At 36.5% G+C, this 24475-nt stretch overlaps 1 protein-coding gene across 7 annotated transcripts in view; it reads right to left on the bottom strand.

Moving 5' to 3' along the window:
• Nucleotides 1-1090: 1090 nt before the first annotated feature.
• map7d1a (MAP7 domain containing 1a) overlaps nt 1091-24475 on the bottom strand; it is a 61219-nt gene continuing 37834 nt past the window's right edge. For 3 of the 7 annotated variants that reach the window (XM_041044643.1, XM_041044639.1, XM_041044641.1), the window contains 13 exons: nt 14135-14239; nt 12670-12792; nt 12424-12569; nt 11822-11952; nt 10649-10887; nt 9364-9628; nt 8403-8583; nt 7484-7588; nt 5820-5870; nt 5675-5735; nt 4344-4422; nt 3716-3954; nt 1091-2075 (listed from right to left, as the gene is read on the bottom strand). In XM_041044643.1, coding sequence (XP_040900577.1) covers nt 2065-2075; nt 3716-3954; nt 4344-4422; nt 5675-5735; nt 5820-5870; nt 7484-7588; nt 8403-8583; nt 9364-9628; nt 10649-10887; nt 11822-11952; nt 12424-12569; nt 12670-12792; nt 14135-14239 — 1736 coding nt within the window. In that variant the 3' untranslated portion in view covers nt 1091-2064. The remainder of the gene's footprint in view (nt 2076-3715; nt 3955-4343; nt 4423-5674; nt 5736-5819; nt 5871-7483; nt 7589-8402; nt 8584-9363; nt 9629-10648; nt 10888-11821; nt 11953-12423; nt 12570-12669; nt 12793-14134; nt 14240-24475) is intronic. The other 4 variants (XM_041044644.1, XM_041044646.1, XM_041044640.1 and 1 more) reach the window with 3 other exon arrangements.

Genomic DNA, 24475 nt, shown 5'->3' with positions numbered 1-24475 from the left:
AGCTTTATGAGGTGATGTCTTTGTAAATTTCTGGTCATATTGGTGCCTCATTATTTCACATGTCAAGGAAAAAAAAGCACTAAAGCAGTGGTGCAGTTGTAACTGGAACATAATGTTGGTGCTTGTCAGACTGTGGCTAATTGAGGGATAATGTGTTGGAATAATAGCATTATAAGAATAACAGCGTTTCCACTGAAGACTGCCATGTTTCATCGTGTTAATAGCTTTGAAAATTCAGTTCTCATTTACTTTAAATCTTGGTCACATGCATGTTTGGTCTCCTTAATGATGAATCTTAGACTTTTCCTTCTTTTCTGTCTTTGGGTTTCTGGTTCATTTTTATGAAAACATTTCCCTCACTCTGTGCAGGGCTTTCCACTGCATGGTAATCTAATGTAGCCCACTTGGAGTTAAAAGGCTGTCTGTGCATCACAGGTTCAAGTTAATAAACTTGTTCCACTGGGCTCCACTACGGTTACGTTTCACAAGTGGCTATAAGTCATTTAAATCACATAAGTTCTACATGATGATCTGTGTGGCATGTCTTCGTGTTTGGTTGAAAGGGACATAAATCGTGTTTGTTGTGCACTTCAGCTGCTTAGAAGGCTGGAAACACAGTGTGCCAGGCCTGTCACTGGCCACCAGAATATAGTCAAAGGGGGGCAGCAGATGGCATGTACCCCTTGTAGGGATTTTGTAAAAGGAGACCCAAAGTGAAATGGACAGCTGAGCCAACTCTCATGCCTTGAACATCAACTTAAATGCCTGCCTTCTGGTACCATCTCTAAATTTGTTTTCCTGTGGTTAGCATGCAGTCTGTCTTTCGCGACTTTCAGTGGGAATGGGTATTTCCCCCTGAAATCAAAATACTGTTGAGCCTTATGAGTAAACAAGTAAAACTAAAGTACAAAGCATTCCCAAAATGTCAAATTAGTAACAAATGATGATAGATTTCTGTGCCTGTTACAGATTAACAAACTAACTTTGAAATTACAAATTGAATTCAGAACATCTGTATTGTTTTCTCTCAAAAATAATCCCTGAATGCATCAAATCCATATTTATTCAGGACAAATGAATTGAGACCACAGACTGGACAGCATGTCTTTAATAAGACTTAAGATACTCCCACTGATCTTGTTATGGACATCAAAATATATTTAGAGCATTTACACGGACCAGCATTTCCAATACATACATGTCTGAAATCTCAATGCAATGAGAGAAAACTGAGTCATGCTTGCACATGTGAAAACTGTTAAATAGTGGACTAAATCCGTTTTTAGTGATTTGACCTTAGATGACTTCTGGTTTCTTAATTGTCAAGGTTGAACTCTCATTACATCCAATTCTGCATACAATCAATCATAGCTGGGGTTTAGGTATGAACAGAAAGTATGTTTACACAGAGGAAGAAGCCATTGCAAGTGAGCTTACATTTCAAAAGTCTCTCCAGATTTCTCAGTTCAGCTTTACAAAAAAACTGTTACAGGTCGCTTTTTACAGACCAGGTTGTATAATACCTGGGTTTTACTTAGGCCTACTCATAGCAGAGTAGCATAAAATGACTCCCTTTCATACAAATTTAATCCACAAACCCTTTCCTACTTTGTCTGACACACAAAGTTCATTTACATTATTCACAAAAAAATGTACCCAGTCTTTTATAGTTCTCTTTCAGTTAAATAACTAAAGAACAAAGAAAACAAACACTTCTTTTTCACCTTATCATAATAATTACTCAGCTGTACTGCAGTGTACAAAGGATGATACTGTCAAGTAATAAGGTGCCTGGAATTGATGCCACAAAGATCTTTACAAAACACTGATGCACCTGAGTTGCATGTAGCAACACCTTTCATGCTGTTACGTCTTTCTCTCTTCTGTCCTGATGGTTAGTTGTCATCTTCTGTGGCCCACTTTATCTTCAGAGATGTGTTTGCTTTTAGGAGCTTAGAAGAAGGTTGTTGATTGGCACAGGTCATAGGGCTCCCCATGCGAGTGTTGATAGGGCTGTGTAAGGTCAGTGGCCAAAGGCGACAAGAACTTCAACACTGGAACATGTCACAGAACCTCTGTGAGGGAGGCAGAGAGCAGAGGGTTAAGGGTCAGAAGGAGGGTAGAAGCCACTGAGGATTAATCAAACTTGCTGACAGACAAAACAGAGTCCAAAGCTAAATCAAGGTTGTTGACCTCAGTAATGACATGGTCTGTAAACTTCTGACCTGGTGACAATACTAAATGCAAAAGGATGTTGAACATGTTGCAGGAGATTTAAGCCCCTAAACCTTTACCATCTTGTTTATATGGGAGGGAAAGAAAAGGCCAAGTGGAACAGCCAACATATGAAACGAGTTCATAATTGATGTAAGAATTATTTGACTGACAACAACACATGAGGCCGCACTCTAAACAAGTATAAACATTCAAATAAAACCATGGAAATGTGTCTCAAAATAAATTGTCCTCCTTCGGTAACATTAAATAGTCTAGCATAGTCATATTGCTGATCATAAATGTCTTTTCAGGTCAAAGTCGTCTCACATATCCAGATTTACAAGGGTGAAAATGAGAAGAGAGAATGTTCACTTTTTATATGACTGGGTTAATGAGAAACCGAAACAAGAAGTATAACTTTAAGTAAGGCATTAAGAGTACTTGCAAAGGTAATTGCCCTCTGTTTGCTTTATGTGATATTTATGACGGCTGACTTGTCTTCAGGCTAACAGGTGAAGGTTAAGATCTAGAAGGAAGAGGAAGAGTAGGGTGCTGCTGACGGTGCCGCTGGGAGGGGGCTGAGTGTGGGGTGATATGGTGCTTAATTGCCTTGGAGTCCTGTTTCTAACCCTTGGCAGTGAAACACTTGTGGATAGGGTCTCCTCATTGCCTAAGCCATTCCAGGAATTCCTCACTGGGTGCAGGCCCAAGTCTGTGGGGCTGCTGAATAAAAGCTGTCATCGGTATAAAAGATACCCTGCTTCTCTTCACCCTTCCCTACACTATTTCTTCCATATCCCATCTCCACCCCTTTGTGAGTGTAAGTGGAGTCTCCGTGCCACACCATCCTCCCCACAGGGGGTACTCAATATTACCAGGGTGACGACCTGCACGTTAGATGAAGTACAAGTTAAGGTTTGTGGTCGCTTCATGCCAAGGACAACACTGCTAACTATGGTACCTTGTACTGCAGTCTTTATTGGGTAATGTGAACTTCGCAAAGTGTAAAACCAGCTCAGTGCAAATAAGCACACAAGCTTGCTGCAAATGAACTGAGGCATTGTCCACAGCTACTTTTTATTAGGCACAGATGACAAAACAAAGCCAATAAGTGCATTATCAGTTCCCTTTCACTCAAAATGTGACTGTTTCGTTAATATTAAGGATTCTGTCTGAAACTTTGTGTTATCTTTGATTTTAATCTTTCTTTTATAGGGAAGTGAACTTGTTTTTGTGAATTGTCCCCCCTTGGAGATAAAACCTTGGACTACAGGAAGAATATCCTTGGAGGTACCAACTTTCATGTTGATTAGATGTTCACAGTGGGATTTACATGCAGCTGAATGTTGATTGGCTACTGGCAGCCACACTGATTACATTATTACAGCAATATTTTGAGAAAAGTTAGAAATTGTTACTATGAGTCACTGCTTGCTTTGCTTTACAAGTTTTATAAATTGGCCTCTCTTATGCTCTAAAGCAGCTTTTAACTCCTTACCTGCAACATGCTGAGGCTTCATGGGGCCTGCCTTTTTCATGAATGACTCCTCACTGTCAAATGTGAGTATCGGCTCGGTGGTCATGCTGGTCTCAGACTTATCCCGTGCTGCGTTAGTGGTGTTGCCATGATTGGTGAGATGGATGATATCTTCAAAGTGGGCAGTGTCTCCTTTAGTGGACAGACCATTTTCATGTCTAGTAGGCTGAACCCCATTGACCACTTGGACTGAGGGGCTGCTGGAGAGAGGACATACAGAACAGAGCATGGATATAGTTATGATGGGTCAGAATGACTCATACAACAAATGAGTCACTCCACTGCCATCCAATTATAGGAGTCTTTTAAAATCTACTCCAAGAAGCACGTTCGAATTCAAAGAGTAAACATTTCAAGAAACCAATTCATCCTCCCAGTATTATAGTGTTTACTGTGGGCCTGAATCGTGTGGTTCCTTCTGTTTTCCGTTGAGGTTTACAACAATGCAAACCTCCTACAGACTTGATTAGCAGTCAGCCCTGGTCTTGGTTTTCTGGCAAACAAGTTTTATACTGTTCACGGTGGTCGTGCGTTTACATGAGCACAAAGAAACTTTCACATTGATTAAAACAAGGAGCAGCAGTTTTACCTTTCTTTGACAGTCTGTCCATTTTCTGTGTTGTTATTGGGCACATTGACTTCGGGCTTTGGCTGATAGTCAGCAGATGCTAGAGGAAACAAGTAAAACAGATATTTACTTAGTGCTAACCATGCAGACCAACATCATCACACACATTCGAATTCGAACGAATTTTCCCACGGGGATTAATAAAGTATCTCTATCTATTCAACATCCCACCCTACTTTGCATGATCAACCATTATGGATTGTCCTTAAGCTTTGTCAAGCTAACTTTAACACTCAATAAAGGGATGCCAAATTTTCCTAGGGCATCCTTTCTGTGTAGTCCAGATTCCCCCTTACTCAGCTCTACTGGGGGACATGGCTGTGGTTGAGACCTCCACACCCTTGAGTAGAATGGAGGCACGCCTGCCAGGCCTCTCACCACATCAGAGGCTGGCTAATGTCTTCCTGCATTGGGGAACTTTGCCACAAAAAGTTTATCTCCCAGACCACATTGATCCCCTTCATCTAGCTCATCTGCTGTATATGACGTGGAAGCCTAGACAAGGAGGGTGTGCAAGTTATATATGTCTCAGTATAGTTAAGAACAGAATTATCCTACAAGTTGAAGGGAGCGTAGATACCTACTATCTAAGGGCTGTGCAACATCACATGTATCCTTATTTTATTATTTGTGTCAAAAGTAAATGTTTGATAACTGGTGCAGGCTGTTGCCATGAGCCCACTCTTCCTCTCGACTCCCTCAGTCCCAGGACTTGGACAACAGACAAGCACACATGGGTCCTATTGTGCAGAGAAGAAGAACTCAGACCGCAGCTGTACAGGATATGAGGCAGGGATATAATCTAATGACCCTTTTATACAAAATGCCTCAATGTGCATCTGACTCACATGGGAAATGAGAACAAATGTGCAACAAATACCTGTATCTTTGTTTATTTTAACATATGGAAGAGGTAAAGGAAGCACAGGAGAGAGTGCAGTCTGATCAGGTATCACTCTAAAGGCGGGATAAGTAAAATGAGTTAATCTGCAATAACAGATGAAAAGAGTCAGACACTGTCTAAAGATTACTATGTAGTTCCTGTTGACTTGCTAATTGAAGCACTAATAGTTAGAAATCCACTTCTAAGTGGATTCTGGAAACCAGCTAGTCACAAAGCATCTACTTTGTTTTAAATCCCTTCCCAGATAACACATTAATGGGGGATGAATTAAACCAATTATCCTAAAAGATTGCTGCAGATGAAAGGCTTGTGGTGGGTAATGATTTTCCTCCATCACTTCAGGATGTTTTGTAAAAGGCAGATTAGTCTAGACTGGTGCCCTTCTTACCTTTGCTGCTCTCTGCCTCTTTGTCATTGACGAGTGCAAGTGGGGAGGACTTTGTCTCTTTCTGTGAAGACAGGAGGTAATTTTTATTGGAAAGTTAAATTTTTTTTTGTTTGTTTTTTTTTTTTAAACTGAACAACAAATGTACCTTGTCGCCCCCATCTGTCTTGCGTGTTCTCTTCATGATCTCTTCCAGACGCTGAGAAAAGAAAGAAATGAATGAGACCAAATGCCACATAGAACCAAATATCAATAACGTAACCTATTTATTTATTCTTTGTGCATTAAGAAATAAAGTTTTTTAGTTTTCATAATGCCAATGAAATGTGGAAGTTATTAATTAAGCATGCACAAAAAAGGCTGTGGTTTGTGGATTAGACGAGCATTCTGACACCTTGTCAGAATGCTTTTCTGAAAACTGAGATTCCATATTTCGCTCATTACATCTTTTCGACAGTGTAAAAGTTTTTTCTGTCTCTTGTATCTAGGGTCATTATGCTTAAGGTGAATGCACTAAGTCAAACAGAGGCTCTTATGTCTTCAGGCTGAGGGCTGTGTCAATAATGAAAAAGCACTTGTGTATTCAGCTGTAACAGCAGCGTAGGATGGCTGAAACGTGAACAACCGGATAGAGGATAAGACTAATTTGAATGCACAGAAGGCAGAGGATTGATACAAAACACAGCCTTCATCTAAGGACACAGCTAGCTTGAGACAGCTAGACCATAACTGCAGCTGCCACTCATAAAAGTGAAGCATTTTAAGTTCCAAGATTATCCATGGACAGCTCACACACTCATGGCTTTGGCATCTAGTTTGGCTCCAAAACATCTGGAGTTAAGATTCTTGTTGTCTAATGCATTGCTTTGTTGCCCCTCAAGATACTTTTAACCACCTGCGCTTTGTGACTACAGACTTCTCTTTGTTGAGGTGATAACACAAGTGGACCGGTCAGTTTTGGAAGAATACAGTAACAGAAAATTGTACAGTGTGCCTAAGCAGTGACTCTGTCAGAGAACATGCTGTTCTTGCAGGCTAATTTCAGGACAGAGCCAGGATTCAGCTCCCTGAGCCAGGCCTGGCATGCTTGATAAGAGCCTTTTACACATAAAGAGAAGTTGAGGATAGGGAAAGAAAGGAAGCAAGCACACAGAGGCGTGAGCTTTCTGTAGATGTGGGTGGCATACTGGAGTGTATGGCCATGGCCACAGAATGTGCATGAGTGGCACACACACATCAGCACACATGTGCAAAGATCTACACAAATCCACACACACAGATGACTGGCACAGAAAGCTCTCCATTATTAGTGTTTATATATAGCGTCACGCTGACACACACACACTAAGCCCCATTAAATCATGGCATGCAGACAGCTGATCCAGGATAAGCCAAAAACATCATTCATCTTGGTTTCAGGGACTCAGTTTTCAACCCTGCTTTTGTCATGTCAAAAGGCAAACCACGGAGTTAATGTACCTCAGAATATAATACCTCCACTGTGGAAGGAGGGCTTATTGTAAGCTCACTACAGAATCAAGTTTGTGTTACTTGGAGATGTGCGAAGGTCTGAGAAGTGCTGTGACTCTCAAATCAAACAATTTAGAAGTCTGATAAGGATGTTTTCTTCTGCAAAAAAATCTAAATTTTGATTTTGATAAAACTTAAAAGAATCTTCCTTCTAGTCTATTAAGAAAGGACTGAGAAGGAATTTCCAACTTTAAAAAAAACCCAGTTCATTTCCATTTTGATATAATGACTTTAAAACCTGGCTGAAAGAACAATGATGGGAGGACAGATGTATTGCCCTACCCGTTTCCTCTCCAGCCTCTCCTGCTCCTCCTTCTGGAAATGTTTCTCCCTCTCCAGACGCTGCTTCTCCGCCTCCTCCCGGGCTTTAGCCTCAGCCTCTTCTTTCTGAAACACACACAGGCGAGAATCCAACCACAATTTTAATGCTGGCAAAATGGGGGAAAAAAAACTTCAGCCAAAATAGCATGCTTTTTACGTAACAAGGGTGTGGTTGCTCCCTGCAATTATTGTTTACAGCCACAAAAGGGATATTTTCCTGTACCTTTGAGCCAAAAAGATCTATTTTCAACATTTACAGCCTTGTGAGGACCATTCAAAGCGAAATACAATACTTAAACGTTTGCATAATTATTTTTGATCTTGTTTAACTTCAAATGCCATTTCTGTGGAAGACCACAAGGGGGTGGCAAAGAATAAGGGCTGGATAACAGACCATTTACAGAGATCAGGCAGTGCTAGGGGCTCATCAGGATAAAGAGTCTACAGTGCTCTGCTTCTGCCCGGCAACATCCACAAACACAGGAAGAGTCAATTGTACTGAAGCAGGTTATTTGTCAAACTGAAATGATAAAATGGCACATTCACTGTAGCCGCCAGCTCACCAGTTTTGATTAATGTTTGCTTTAAAGCACAAGATCATCCAACTGACCAAAAAAAAAGAAAAAGAAAAATATGTGACATTGTTTTAGGACGAGCCTGTTATGAAATGAGGTCAGTGTGAGGTGAACAGCTGAGCTGAGAGAAAACAAGAGACACTGAAAAACACCACAGGTTGTTTACTGATGATAGGGGAGTGTGTTGGTTTGTGGTATGATGGGCAAAGTGCCCGGGAATGATGTGAAGATGCAGTGAGTTAGCATGTGCATGTGTGATGACAGTGTCCTTGTCACTGCAATGGGTTTCATCTACTTCACCATACCTGTTTTTGCAGGCGTAGGTTCTCCTCCTGCTCGGCCTTGGCTTTCTCCTGGGCCTCCTTCTCCTCCTGCACCCGCTGGGCTTCGTCTCTTCTCTGCTGCTCCTCCGCCATGGCACGAGCCTCCTCCTCCCTGCGCCGCCTCTCCTCAGCCTCCCTCGCTATTCGCTCCTCTCTCAGGATCCTACAAACATCGAGTGTAAGGCTGAGTATAAGCACTTTCCACAAAATCATGTGCCAAACGCTTAGAATGTGGTAAACAATATAAAATGTAAATGATTCCATTGACCGGTCATTTCCTCTTTAGCTTACATTATTTCTGCTCAGTTGACATTGAAGCAGAAGCAACAGAAAACCAAACTATTTAAGGAAAGGGAAACAATTGGAAGTATGGGTGCCAACAGGAGATCACATCAATACCCAAGCTGTAAATATAGACTTGCTGGGGTTAGAATCAGCCAAGAGGCTATCATATTCTCAGTGGTTACACACATCACAGTCAGTGCTGAGTGAAGCCTCACTTAAACATGCATGTGAAATGTTTTAATAACAGGATCAATCTAAATGTCTTCTGTTAAGTTAAAAAAAAAATAAGCATAAAAAAATAATTATAAATGTATGTGCCACCAATCATCTCACAGTGGATTCACATAAATAAATAAATAACTTATGAAAAATCTGCATTTCAGCATCAGCTCAAATGTCAAATACTGCATTTCTCTCAAGGGAACATTACAAAGACACATTTTTATATAAGTTAACATAGTCCCCCAGTACAGTCTTCAGTCTGCGTAACTTTGTGATGGCTGACAGGAATTTTAAACATGACGGTTTCACAGCTCAATGAAAGTAATTCACAGTCTGTGTGGTCTTATGTCTATCATCTCTTTCAGAGTCAACCAACAAGGCCAACTCTAGCTTCTCCTGATCCACTGTGTTTTTAGGTGCATTAAAATCCTCTTACCTCTCCTTCTCCTCCTGTTCGCGCCGCTCCTGCTCCTCCCTCTCCCTCTGCTCTCGGGCCTGCCGGCGTTTCTCTGTCAGGATGCGCGCTGCCTCCTCTGGGTCGTTTGTGCCTGCCATGGGCTTAGTTGACGGAGAGGGTGCCAGTGAGACTGAGTGGGTCGGCTCGGGTGAGGAGGAAGTGGCTGTGGTTGCAACTGGTGGGCTCGATGCATGGGGTGAGGCAGCAGCTGAGGACACTACTATGGAAGGAACCACAGGAGAACCTGAAACATGAAAAAGTAATGTACAAAAGAAAACATACATTAGCCTACATTTAATGTGACTATTTATTTATAAATGTGTATATGTTAATGTGACATTCAATCATTATTAATTAATTATTAACAATCAAATTAATGCAGACTTTTCCCTTCACATGCACTATGAAACATTCTGTCCCCTCCAACTGGAAACTGTAAACACCTCAGCTTCAACCTAGGAACTTGGTAATTGCATAATTATGGCTGATTAGTGCAGCCTCTTACTGCTGTGTGTGAGAGAAGACACAGACGATGGAGCTGTGTGTGGCACACTCAGTACGCTCCCTTTGTTTTCATGCCTAATTAAGCCTGATAGTAATCTTTACCTACTGGTCCCTGAAAGAAATATGGATTTTCCAGAGGCTTATTCACATTTTCCATTAGATCCATTCTTCTGGCCAGTGACAGGAAAAGGCTTAGCCAGACAGTGAAGAATTCTTTGGGTAGGCAACAAAATTATGAAAATACAGTATAACTCAGCCAAATAGGGAAGCGACCAAAACTCCAGATGTTCTGTATCTTCTGATTGTGCAAATAGGATAGTTGGCCAAAGTGGTCACCAAATACAGACTGTCTGTTACTGAGTAGTATACTGCTAAAGAAAGCTTTCAAAATAAGCTCCACTTTGTAGCTTTTCAAAGCCATTAACTGCTCAGTTGTTATGATGTGACTTAAATATGAAACTTCTTTCCGGTGGTGGACCAATGTTCTCATGATGACAACTGAGTCAACTCCATGACAACTTAGTAAACTCAGGCAGTAAGTGTATCTTGACTTAAGAGTATTTTGTGAAACTCCTATTCAAAAATGAACCTCTATGCTCATTTTTAAGATTAAAGTAATCACTGTTGTATGACAAGTTTGTCTTCCTGGAGAAAAGGAATTAATTTAATCTTAACTGTTTCATTTCACTATAAATATGAACAGCAAGTCTCAACTGATGGCTGAGCACTGACCACCATCATGACCTTCTTTTGTACTCACTCTTTCTCTCCTCAGGGGTGGCAGGCCTGCGAGGCTCCTTCACTCTCTCAAGGCAAACAGGGGAAGAGGTTCGGTGGTCTATCCTGGCAGGCGTCCTAGCTCGTTTGGGCCGGCCCTTAGGAGTCGACGTGCTTCCACGTGTCGATGGAGGCTTGGGGGACGCAGCAGGGCTTGGGGAAGCAGTCCTGCCCTTGGGTGTGGCTGGGGATGATGGCCGTTGTCTGGATAAAGGACTAGGACTGGAAGAAAGGAAAATACAGGTGGAAAAATGTAAAACTGGTGGGAAATTATTACAATAATGATACTGAATTTACACCAAGTTGGACATATTATGGGTTGGGCTGAAATATTTGTTTAAAATGATACATGTAGAAATCTGAAACTTAACTTCAACAAACAGGTTCACACTAGACAAAGCACTCAAACATTGCATCATCCTTAAAATGCATTATTGGTCAGCATCCCAGCAACACACAAGCAATGCAACACTTGAAGGGGAAACATCCATTATGCCGAAGAAGAAGTTTTTCCTTAAGGCCTCTGTAACTGACAGCTCTGCCCAGCTCTTTGGTGCATTTTTGTTGAGTCAAAAGAACTGTGTTTTTTTCCTGTTCATCCTTTCTGTCATGGATGTCATTTATTTCTGTGGCCTGGGGATAAAAGATGAAATGACCTCTTGTCCTGAGATCTTTCACTCAATGCCTAGGCTCAAACAGTGCATGAAATATGCAGTCTGTGTGGCACAGACCTAAACGTGGTCGCTCTGGCTATCCCAGTTGCTGAGCAGAAACAAGCTGTAGGTCAAGGGGATCTAAGGTTAATCATGTTTACAATGTAGTTTTAGTGGCCACGTCTGTATAAATATTAAGAGATTATTCAAATGGATTTACTGATTAGCTGACTGAAGGAAAATTGATAAATAATACCTGAAATGTGAGGAGCTTGCTTTTCTCTGTGTATATCATTGTAAAAAAATAATACTTTTTTGGTGTTAAATACAAAAAGTTAGGAAAGAAAATATCGTTACAGCGGTTTCAAAGGTTTCAAATTATGAATAAGATCAAAATAAATCACCAGACTTTTAAATGAACTAAACTGAATGTGTTTGTAAGTAAGCGTCAATTGTAAAAAGTAAACCTGTAAATACAAACATAAATAAAATGTGTGTTTTACCTTGGATCAGGTCTGTGTCTCATACTGGGTAGAGATTGTCTCTTCTTGAGCACCTTCTCTTTAGTGAGGGCACTTTTCTCCTTCTCATTCTCCCGTTCTTTGTCTCTCTTTTCTTTCTTGTTTTTATCCATCTGAATGACACAAGGATGAAAAGGGGTGAATACAAATTCAACCATTTTCTATATATTTAAACAATAGCATTCAATTATAATAAAAACAGAAAATAAGACAAGATAGCCTATAAATGGTTACACATTAAGTACAGGAAAATAAAGGAAAACAGGAAGTCTGGACAGGGATCATGTTATGTTCTCTTGGCAATAGTTTCTCAGCAACAATCCAGCGATCTCACCATTGAATTTTCAGTCAGGGTCAGATGAATGGGAAAACCACTTGCAGAAACAGATTCAGCTGTTATAGATTTCATGGGCTTTTAGCTATGCTCATATTCTGGAAAAGGGCCTACTTATTATGAGTCTCTTGATACAGTCAGGTTCTAACACTGACACTTGTAACTGAAGATCGTGACTAGATTTGGCTGTAAGTGGAGAATAAGTTAGATATATTTAACAACCGGGCAAGAGCTGATTAGGCAGACATACGGGTGTAGAGCTGCGTCTGTGTTGGCGCTGGGTGATGTCTGGGGTGCTGGACGTCACCCTCCAGCGGTCAGAGCAGCGGTGGTGGGGCTGGTGGGCGCACAGGGTGAGAGGGCTGGCTGAGGCCGAACGGGGGCAGAGAGGAGAGTCTGAAGAGGAAAATGATGTAAAAGCAAATCATATGTTAATGTATTTACTGTGAGACAGTTATTAAAATAGCACTAATCCTTTTTTTTTTCCTCAACTTACGACCATCTTTGCCATTGCTGAGGACACTGGCAGCACTGCGACTTCTGGCAAGGAAAGACAGGGTCGGTGTCATCAGCCGATCAACTATACTGCTCTCCCATGGACTCAGTGCAAGGCTACGGGCTGCAAGTATGAACAAACAGGAATTAATGTGTCTTTTAATGAATTAAATTAATTTGAAAGATATGTCTTAAATGGATGTTCTCAGTTTAACCAGAGCTCTGTTGTTAGTATATCAGCCCCAAACCGTGGTCAGACCTTGGACACCTCTGAAATTTCACCCTCATTACCAAGATATAGCACTAAAAGTCTAAAAATGAAGAAATGAAAAGCAGCAGTTTCTCACATTATGACTCAGATGTAGCATTTGTCTAAAAGCCACAAAGACTAGATCAAATACACAAAATCCCAATAAGACACCTCAGTGCCACCCAAAGAGATTATGAGAGGTTAGGGGAGGTGGAAAATGAGCCCAGTAAATGTGTCTACTACAACCTTGGGCTGTGCGGGTACCACCCGAGAAAGAGAGAGAGAGAGAGAGAGTTATTTGAAGTGCTGGTCTAGACAGTGAGTCAGTTATTTATAACCACAGCCTTGAGCATACGAGCAGAGACCACAACAAGTGGAGACTCATGAGTATTTATTTGGGAGAGAAACTTTCTTCTTTGGCTGAAAAGTGTAACACAAGAAAGATTTTACACTGAATCTTCCACATGGCTGTGTAGCAGAGACCGTGTGTGTGTGTAAGTGTGTGTCAGGGAAAGAGAAAAGAGTGACAGGAGGGATAAAGTAGTTACCCATCTATTTTTTCCAGCAGCATGGAGGAACAGTACCTGCTCTGGGGAGTTTTCAGAATACATTATCTCCTGAAAAATGCTGACTCACTGACTCACTAACTCAAAAGTTTCTCTCTCTTTACAGGACCCGGTTAACTTTAGACCCACAAAAAAGAGCTGCCTTCATCTTCAGCATAGAGAAAGGTTGATTCAAAGACGAAGTTGATTCATAGACATATCTGACATATATATATATATATTACACCCACACAAAAGACATCCCTTATGCTGCATGTTGTCATGAAAATGAGCATAAAAGGATCCATCTGAACCACACCAGGAATGAAATGGCTATTACCACACAATGAACCAACCAAAGGACAGTAAAAGATAGTAGAACAAAATACAAACACTGTACATAACCCACATTAACATATGAGCATGCAGAGCATGGCAAACAAAGCCCTGAACCAAATTCTGGAGAGTAAAAGCAAATAAAGAACTCAGTTTTTTGGAAGATGGAAATGATTCAGCTATCAACCATCAAGCATATGAGAGGAACTGAAATCAGAAAGGGGAGGAAGTAACTGAAAAAATACAGGACAATGATGGACGGGTTTGGAGGTGTTGGTTGTGGCGGAGTGATGGACACATTTAAGGAGAAGGGGGCATTCCAGATGTTGCCTTACTTCTGCTGGGGGAGTTCCAGAGCGTGGCGGAGGACTTGGAGAGTCGCTTGTTTATAACAGAGTCCACGTGTTTGGGCAGGTTGACCGTTGACACAGAGCATCTGCCTAAGAAGCCAAAAGAGGGCCACATAGATGTTCACACAGGTTGAGAGGAAGAGGGGAAACTTTTGTGGGGTCATGCGTTACGCTCATAGATTGTATGAAACATGGACGTAGCACCCATGACGTCACCCATTGGTTTTGGGAAGTCGGTTTTGTGACCAAACCATGGACATTTGAGCTGCGCCATCTTGGATTTTAGTGGGAGTGTACTTTCCATATTTGGCGAAGAGGCGGTTACTCGAGAGCACGGAACACACCGCAACAGCGTTCCTAACATTAGCTGCTCCGGTCCTCTATCTGTATCAGCAGCGACCATAAATCGGCAATTAAGTCATAAGCCAGCGGCAAAATATGCCAATACATCCTAATTAGTGCAAACATCCAGGTAAAATAGTGAGAAATTTACTTATCGTAAAAACTGCAATGTAATTCGAAATTTGAGCATTACGGTGATCTTGTAACATTAAAATAAAACATTTTTAATTTTTTGTTGCTCCAAATATGTGTCACAAAGGCCGCTGTGCAACACCCGATGGCAACATTTTCAGGCTGACAGCTGACTGCATGCACCAGTACATAAAGTGAGGACGGAACACACAAGCAGATGGCATTTTTGGTTCGCTGCAGGTGGATAATAAAAGTCAAAAAATTTTGACTTTTTTTGACGCCTTACTATAATATGACGTTTTTTATGACATTTTGAAGTGAAAAATTTTTTTGACTTTTTTTGGCCGATTTTGACGCCTTACTATACTATGACGTTTTTTATGACATTTTGAGGTTGAAAAAAATTTTGACTTTTTTTGTCCGAAAAAAACGCCTTACTATACTATGACGTTTTTTATGACATTTTGAGGTCGAAAAATGTTTTGACTTTTTTTGTCCGATTTTGATACCTTACTATACTATGTCGTTTTTTATGACATTTTAAGGTCGAAAAAAATTTTGACTTTTTTTGGCCGATTTTGACGCCTTACTATACTATGACGTTTTTTATGACATTTTGAGGTTGAAAAAAATTTTGACTTTTTTTGTCCCCAAAAAAAAACGCCTTACTATACTATGACGTTTTTTATGGCATTTTGAGGTCAAAAAAATTTTTGACTTTTTTTGCCCCCAAAAAAACGCCTTACTATACTGTGATGTTTTTTATGACATTTTGAGGTTGAAAAAAATTTTGACTTTTTTTATCCGATTTTGACGCCTTACTACACTATGACGTTTTTTATGACATTTTGAGGTCGAAAAAAATTTTGACTTTTTTTGTCCCCAAAAAATATGCCTTACTATACTATGATGTTTTTTATGACATTTTGAGGTTGAAAAATTTTTTGACTTTTTTTGTCCAAAAAAAATGCCTTACTATACTATGACATTTTTTATGACATTTTGAGGTCGAAAAAAATTTTGACTTTTTTTGGCCGATTTTGACGCCTTACTATACTATGACGTTTTTTATGACATTTTGAGGTCGAAAAAAATTTTGACTTTTTTTGTCCCCAAAAAAACGCCTTACTATACTATGACGTTTTTTATGACATTTTGAGGTCGAAAATTTTTTTGACTTTTTTTGTCCGATTTTGACGCCTTACTATACTATGACGTTTTTTATGACATTTTGAGGTTGAAAAAAATTTTGACTTTTTTTGTCCGAAAAAAACGCCTTACTATACTATGACGTTTTTTATGACATTTTCAGGTCAAAGAAAATTTTGACTTTTTTTTGGCTGATTTTGACGCCTTACTATAGTATGACGTTTTTTATGACATTTTGAAGTGAAAAAAAATTTTGACTTTTTTTGACCGATTTTGACGCCTTACTATAATATGACGTTTTTTATGACATTTTGAGGTCGAAAAAAATTTTGACTTTTTTGGGCCGATTTTGACACCTTACTATAGTATGACCTTTTTTATGACATTTTGAAGTGAAAAAAACCTTAGACTTTTTTTGGCCGATTTTGACGCCTTACTAGTATGACGTTTTTTATGACATTTTGAGGTCAAAAAAAATTTTGAGTTTTTTTGACCGATTTTGACGCCTTACTATAGTATGACGTTTTTTATAACATTTTGAAGTGAAATTTTTTTTTTACTTTTTTGAACGATGTTGATGCCTTACTATAATATGACGTTTTTTATGACATTTTGAGGCCAAAAAATTTTTGACTTTTTTTGTCCGATTTTGACGCCTTACTATACTATGACGTTTTTTATAACATTTTGAGGTCGAAAAAAATTTTGACTTTTTTTGCCTGAAAAAAACGTCATACTATAGTATGATGTTTTTTGTGACATTTTGAGGTCAAAAAAAATTTTGAGTTTTTTTGACCGATTTTGACGCCTTACTATAGTATGACGTTTTTTATGACATTTTGAGGTAAAAAAAATGTTGACTTTTTTTGCCCGAAAAAAAAAACGCCATACTATACTATGACATTTTTTATGACATTTTGAGGTCGAAAAAATTTTTGACTTTTTTTGTCCGATTTTGACGCCTTACTATACTATGACGTTTTTTATGACATTTTGAGGTCAAAAAAATTTTTGACTTTTTTTTGAGGTCAAAAAATTTTTTGACTTTTTTGAACGATTTTGACGCCTTACTATACTATGACGTTTTTTATAACATTTTGAGGTCGAAAAAAATTTTGACTTTTTTTGCCTGAAAAAAACGTCATACTATAGTATGATGTTTTTTGTGACATTTTGAGGTCAAAAAAAATTTTGAATTTTTTTGACCGATTTTGACGCCTTACTATAGTATGACGTTTTTTATGACATTTTGAGGTCAAAAAAATTTTGACTTTTTTTGCCCGAAAAAAACGTCATACTATAGTATGACGTTTTGAGGTCAAAATTTTTTTTGACTTTTCTTGACCAATTTTGACGGCTTACTATAGTATGACGTTTTTTATGACATTTTGAGGTCGAAAAAAATTTTGACTTTTTTTGTCCGAAAAAAACGCCTTACTATACTATGACGTTTTTTATGACATTTTGAGGTCGAAAAAATTTTTGACTTTTTTGTCCGATTTTGACGCCTTACTATACTATGACGTTTTTATGACATTTTGAGGTCGAAAAAAATGTTGACTTTTTTTGTCCGAAAAAAACGCCTTACTATACTATGACGTTTTTTATGACATTTTGAGGTCGAAAAATTTTTTGACTTTTTTTGTCAGAAAAAATCGCCTTACTATACTATGACGTTTTTTATGACATTCTGATGTCGAAAATTTTTTTGACTTTTTTTTGAGGTCAAAAAATTTTTTGACTTTTTTGAACGATTTTGACGCCTTACTATAGTATGACGTTTTTAATGACATTTTGAGGTCAAAAAAATTTTTGACATTTCTTGACCAATTTTGACGGCTTACTATAATATGACGTTTTTTATGACATTTTGAGGTCGAAAAAATTTTTGACTTTTTTTGTCCGATTTTGACGCCTTACTATACTATGACGTTTTTTATGACATTTTGAGGTCGAAAAATTTTTTGACTTTTTTTGTCCGATTTTGATACCTTACTATACTATGTCGTTTTTTATGACATTTTAAGGTCGAAAAAAATTTTGACTTTTTTTGGCCGATTTTGACGCCTTACTATACTATGACGTTTTTTATGACATTTTGAGGTCGAAAAAAATTTTGACTTTTTTTGTCCACAAAAAAACGCCTTACTATACTATGATGTTTTTTATGACATTTTGAGGTCGAAAAAAATTTTGACTTTTTTTGTCCGATTTTGACGCCTTACTATACTATGACGTTTTTTATGACATTTTGAGGTCGAAAAAAATTTTGACTTTTTTTGCCCGAATAAAACGCCTTACTATACTATGACGTTTTTTATGACATTTTGAGGTCGAAAAAAATTTTGACTTTTTTTGTCCGAAAAAAACGCCTTACTATACTATGGCCTTTTTTATGACATTTTGAGGTCGAAAAAATTTTTGACTTTTGTTGTCCCCAAAAAAAACGCCTTACTATACTATGACGTTTTTTATGACATTTTGAGGTCGAAAAATTTTTTGACTTTTTTTGTCCCCAAAAAAACGCCTTACTATACTATGACGTTTTTTATGACATTTTGAGGTCGAAAAAAATTTTGACTTTTTTTGTCCGATTTTGACGCCTTACTATACTATGACGTTTTTTATGTCATTTTGAGGTCGAAAAAAATTTTGACTTTTTTTGTCCGAAAAAAACGCCTTACTATACTATGACGTTTTTTATGACATTTTGAGGTCGAAAAAAATTTTGACTTTTTTTGCCCGAAAAAAACGCCTTACTATACTATGGCGTTTTTTATGACATTTTGAGGTCGAAAAAAATTTTGACTTTTTTTGTCCGAAAAAAACGCCTTACTATACTATGGCGTTTTTTATGACATTTTGAGGTCGAAAAAAATTTTGACTTTTTTTGTCCCCCAAAAAAAACGCATTACTATACTATGACGTTTTTTATGACATTTTGAGGTCGAAAAAAATTTTGACTTTTTTTGTCCGAAAAAAACGCCTTACTATACTATGGCCTTTTTTATGACATTTTGAGGTCGAAAAAATTTTTGACTTTTGTTGTCCCCAAAAAAAACGCCTTACTATACTATGACGTTTTTTATGACATTTTGAGGTCGAAAATTTTTTTGACTTTTTTTGTCCGAAAAAAACGCCTTACTATACTATGACGTTTTTTATGACATTTTGAGGTCGAAAAAATTTTTGACTTTTTTTGTCCGATTTTGACGCCTTACTATACTATGACGTTTTTTATGACATTTTGAGGTCGAAAAAAATTTTGACTTTTTTTGTCCGAAAAAAACGCCTTACTATACTATGGCCTTTTTTATGACATTTTGAGGTCGAAAAAATTTTTGACTTTTGTTGTCCCCAAAAAAAACGCCTTACTATACTATGACGTTTTTTATGACATTTTAAGGTCGAAAAAATTTTTGACTTTTTTTGTCCGAAAAAAACGCCTTACTATACTATGATGTTTTTTATGACATTTTGAGGTCGAAAAAATTTTTGACTTTTTTTGTCCGATTTTGACGCCTTACTATACTATGACGTTTTTTATGACATTTTGAGGTCGAAAAAAATTTTGACTTTTTTTGTCCGATTTTGACGCCTTACTATACTATGACGTTTTTTATGACATTTTGAGGTCAAAAAAAATTTTGACTTTTTTTGTCCGAAAAAAACGCCTTACTATACTATGATGTTTTTTATGACATTTTGAGGTCGAAAAAATTTTTGACTATTTTTGTCCGATTTTGACGCCTTACTATACTATGACGTTTTTTATGACATTTTGAGGTCAAAAAAATTTTTGACTTTTTTTTGAGGTCAAAAAATTTTTTGACTTTTTTGAACGATTTTGACGCCTTACTATACTATGACGTTTTTTATAACATTTTGAGGTCGAAAAAAATTTTGACTTTTTTTGCCTGAAAAAAACGTCATACTATAGTAAGATGTTTTTTGTGACATTTTGAGGTCAAAAAAAATTTTGAATTTTTTTGACCGATTTTGACGCCTTACTATAGTATGACGTTTTTTATGACATTTTGAGGTCAAAAAAATTTTGACTTTTTTTGCCCGAAAAAAACGTCATACTATAGTATGACGTTTTGAGGTCAAAATTTTTTTTGACTTTTCTTGACCAATTTTGACGGCTTACTATAGTATGACGTTTTTTATGACATTTTGAGGTCGAAAAAAATTTTGACTTTTTTTGTCCGAAAAAAACGCCTTACTATACTATGACGTTTTTTATGACATTTTGAGGTCGAAAAAAATTTTGACTTTTTTTGCCCGAAAAAAACGCCTTACTATACTATGACGTTTTTATGACATTTTGAGGTCGAAAAAAATGTTGACTTTTTTTGTCCGAAAAAAACGCCTTACTATACTATGACGTTTTTTATGACATTTTGAGGTCGAAAAATTTTTTGACTTTTTTTGTCAGAAAAAATCGCCTCACTATACTATGACGTTTTTTATGACATTCTGATGTCGAAAATTTTTTTGACTTTTTTTTGAGGTCAAAAAATTTTTTGACTTTTTTGAACGATTTTGACGCCTTACTATAGTATGACGTTTTTAATGACATTTTGAGGTCAAAAAAAATTTTGACATTTCTTGACCAATTTTGACGGCTTACTATAATATGACGTTTTTTATGACATTTTGAGGTCGAAAAAATTTTTGACTTTTTTTGTCCGATTTTGACGCCTTACTATACTATGACGTTTTTTATGACATTTTGAGGTCGAAAAATTTTTTGACTTTTTTTGTCCGATTTTGATACCTTACTATACTATGTCGTTTTTTATGACATTTTAAGGTCGAAAAAAATTTTGACTTTTTTTGGCCGATTTTGACGCCTTACTATACTATGACGTTTTTTATGACATTTTGAGGTCGAAAAAAATTTTGACTTTTTTTGTCCACAAAAAAACGCCTTACTATACTATGATGTTTTTTATGACATTTTGAGGTCGAAAAAAATTTTGACTTTTTTTGTCCGATTTTGACGCCTTACTATACTATGACGTTTTTTATGACATTTTGAGGTCGAAAAAAATTTTGACTTTTTTTGCCCGAATAAAACGCCTTACTATACTATGACGTTTTTTATGACATTTTGAGGTCGAAAAAAATTTTGACTTTTTTTGTCCGAAAAAAACGCCTTACTATACTATGGCCTTTTTTATGACATTTTGAGGTCGAAAAAATTTTTGACTTTTGTTGTCCCCAAAAAAAACGCCTTACTATACTATGACGTTTTTTATGACATTTTGAGGTCGAAAAATTTTTTGACTTTTTTTGTCCCCAAAAAAACGCCTTACTATACTATGACGTTTTTTATGACATTTTGAGGTCGAAAAAAATTTTGACTTTTTTTGTCCGATTTTGACGCCTTACTATACTATGACGTTTTTTATGACATTTTGAGGTCGAAAAAAATTTTGACTTTTTTTGCCCGAAAAAAACGCCTTACTATACTATGACGTTTTTTATGACATTTTGAGGTCGAAAAAAATTTTGACTTTTTTTGTCCGAAAAAAAACGACTTACTATACTATGACGTTTTTTATGACATTTTAAGGTCGAAAAAATTTTGACTTTTTTTGTCCGAAAAAAACGCCTTACTATACTATGACGTTTTTTATGACATTTTGAGGTCAAAAAAAATTTTGACTTTTTTTGTCCGATTTTGACGCCTTACTATACTATGATGTTTTTTATGGCATTTTGAGGTCAAAAAAATTTTGACTTTTTTTGTCCCCAAAAAAAAACGCATTACTATACTATGACGTTTTTTATGACATTTTGAGGTCGAAAAAAATTTTGACTTTTTTTGTCCGAAAAAAACGCCTTACTATACTATGGCCTTTTTTATGACATTTTGAGGTCGAAAAAATGTTTGACTTTTGTTGTCCCCAAAAAAAAACGCCTTACTATACTATGACGTTTTTTATGACATTTTGAGGTCGAAAATTTTTTTGACTTTTTTTGTCCGAAAAAAACGCCTTACTATACTATGACGTTTTTTATGACATTTTGAGGTCGAAAAAATTTTTGACTTTTTTTGACCGATTTTGACGCCTTACTATACTATGACGTTTTTTATGACATTTTGAGGTCGAAAAAAATTTTGACTTTTTTTGCCCGAATAAAACGCCTTACTATACTATGACGTTTTTTATGACATTTTGAGGTCGAAAAAAATTTTGACTTTTTTTGTCCGAAAAAAACGCCTTACTATACTATGACGTTTTTTATGACATTTTGAGGTCGAAAAAAATTTTGACTTTTTTTGCCCGAATAAAACGCCTTACTATACTATGACGTTTTTTATGACATTTTGAGGTCGAAAAAAATTTTGACTTTTTTTGTCCGAAAAAAACGCCTTACTATACTATGACGTTTTTTATGACATTTTGAGGTCGAAAAAAATTTTGACTTTTTTTGCCCGAAAAAAACGCCTTACTATACTATGACGTTTTTTATGACATTTTGAGGTCGAAAAAAATTTTGACTTTTTTTGTCCGATTTTGACGCCTTACTATACTATGACGTTTTTTATGACATTTTGAGGTCGAAAAAAATTTTGACTTTTTTTGTCCCCTAAAAAACGCCTTACTATACTATGACGTTTTTTATGACATTTTGAGGTCGAAAAAAATTTTGACTTTTTTTGTCCGATTTTGACGCCTTACTATACTATGACGTTTTTTATGTCATTTTGAGGTCGAAAAAAATTTTGACTTTTTTTGTCCGATTTTGACGCCTTACTATACTATGGCGTTTTTTATGACATTTTGAGGTCGAAAAAAATTTTGACATTTTTTGTCCGAAAAAAACGCCTTACTATACTATGGCGTTTTTTATGACATTTTGAGGTCGAAAAAAATTTTGACTTTTTTTGTCCGAAAAAAACGCCTTACTATACTATGGCCTTTTTTATGACATTTTGAGGTCGAAAAAAATTTTGACTTTTTTTGTCCCCAAAAAAAAACGCCTTACTATACTATGACGTTTTTTATAACATTTTAAGGTCAAAAAATTTTTTGACTTTTTTTGTCCGATTTTGACACCTTACTATACTATGTCGTTTTTTATGACATTTTAAGTTCGAAAAAAATTTTGACTTTTTTTGTCCCCAAAAAAAACGCCTTACTATACTATGACGTTTTTTATGACATTTTGAGGTCGAAAAATTTTTTGACTTTTTTTGTCCGATTTTGATATCTTACTATACTATGTCGTTTTTTATGACATTTTAAGGTCGAAAAAATTTTTGACTTTTTTTGTCCGATTTTGACGCCTTACTATACTATGACGTTTTTTATGACATTTTGAGGTCGAAAAAAATTTTGACTTTTTTTGTCCGATTTTGACGCCTTACTATACTATGACGTTTTTTATGTCATTTTGAGGTCGAAAAAAATTTTGACTTTTTTTGTCCGAAAAAAACGCCTTACTATACTATGACGTTTTTTATGACATTTTGAGGTCGAAAAAAATTTTGACTTTTTTTGTCCGATTTTGACGCCTTACTATACTATGTCGTTTTTTATGACATTTTAAGGTCGAAAAAAATTTTGACTTTTTTTGTCCCCAAAAAAAACGCCTTACTATACTATGACGTTTTTTATGACATTTTGAGGTCGAAAAATTTTTTGACTTTTTTTGTCCGAAAAAAACGCCTTACTATACTATGTTTTTTATGACATTTTGAGGTCGAAAAAATTTTTGACATTTTTTGTCCGATTTTGACGCCTTACTATACTATGACGTTTTTTATGACATTTTGAGGTCGAAAAAAATTTTGACTTTTTTTGCCCGAAAAAAACGCCTTACTATACTATGACGTTTTTTATGACATTTTGAGGTCGAAAAAAATTTTGACTTTTTTTGTCCGATTTTGACGCCTTACTATACTATGACGTTTTTTATGACATTTTGAGGTCGAAAAAAATTTTGACTTTTTTTGCCCGAAAAAAACGCCTTACTATACTATGATGTTTTTTATGACATTTTGAGGTCGAAAAATTTTTTGACTTTTTTTGTCCGAAAAAAACGCCTTACTATACTATGACGTTTTTTATGACATTTTGAGGTCGAAAAAATTTTTGACTTTTTTTGTCCGATTTTGACGCCTTACTATACTATGACGTTTTTTATGACATTTTGAGGTCGAAAAAAATTTTGACTTTTTTTGCCCGAAAAAAACGCCTTACTATACTATGACGTTTTTTATGACATTTTGAGGTCGAAAAAAATTTTGACTTTTTTTGTCCGAAAAAAACGCCTTACTATACTATGGCCTTTTTTATGACATTTTGAGGTCAAAAAATTTTTGACTTTTGTTGTCCCCAAAAAAAACGCCTTACTATACTATGACGTTTTTTATGACATTTTGAGGTCGAAAAATTTTTTGACTTTTTTTGTCCGAAAAAAACGCCTTACTATACTATGACGTTTTTTATGACATTTTGAGGTCGAAAAATTTTTTGACTTTTTTTGTCCGATTTTGACGCCTTACTATACTATGACGTTTTTTATGACATTTTGAGGTCGAAAAAAATTTTGACTTTTTTTGCCCGAAAAAAACGCCTTACTATACTATGACGTTTTTTATGACATTTTGAGGTCGAAAAAAATTTTGACTTTTTTTGTCCGAAAAAAAACGACTTACTATACTATGACGTTTTTTTATGACAT

Source organism: Toxotes jaculatrix, chromosome 8 (assembly GCF_017976425.1).
Source record: "Toxotes jaculatrix isolate fToxJac2 chromosome 8, fToxJac2.pri, whole genome shotgun sequence".
Taxonomy (NCBI): domain Eukaryota; kingdom Metazoa; phylum Chordata; class Actinopteri; family Toxotidae; genus Toxotes; species Toxotes jaculatrix.
The sequence above is the reverse complement of the archived record's forward strand: the minus strand, read 5'-3'. Positions and strand labels throughout refer to the sequence as shown.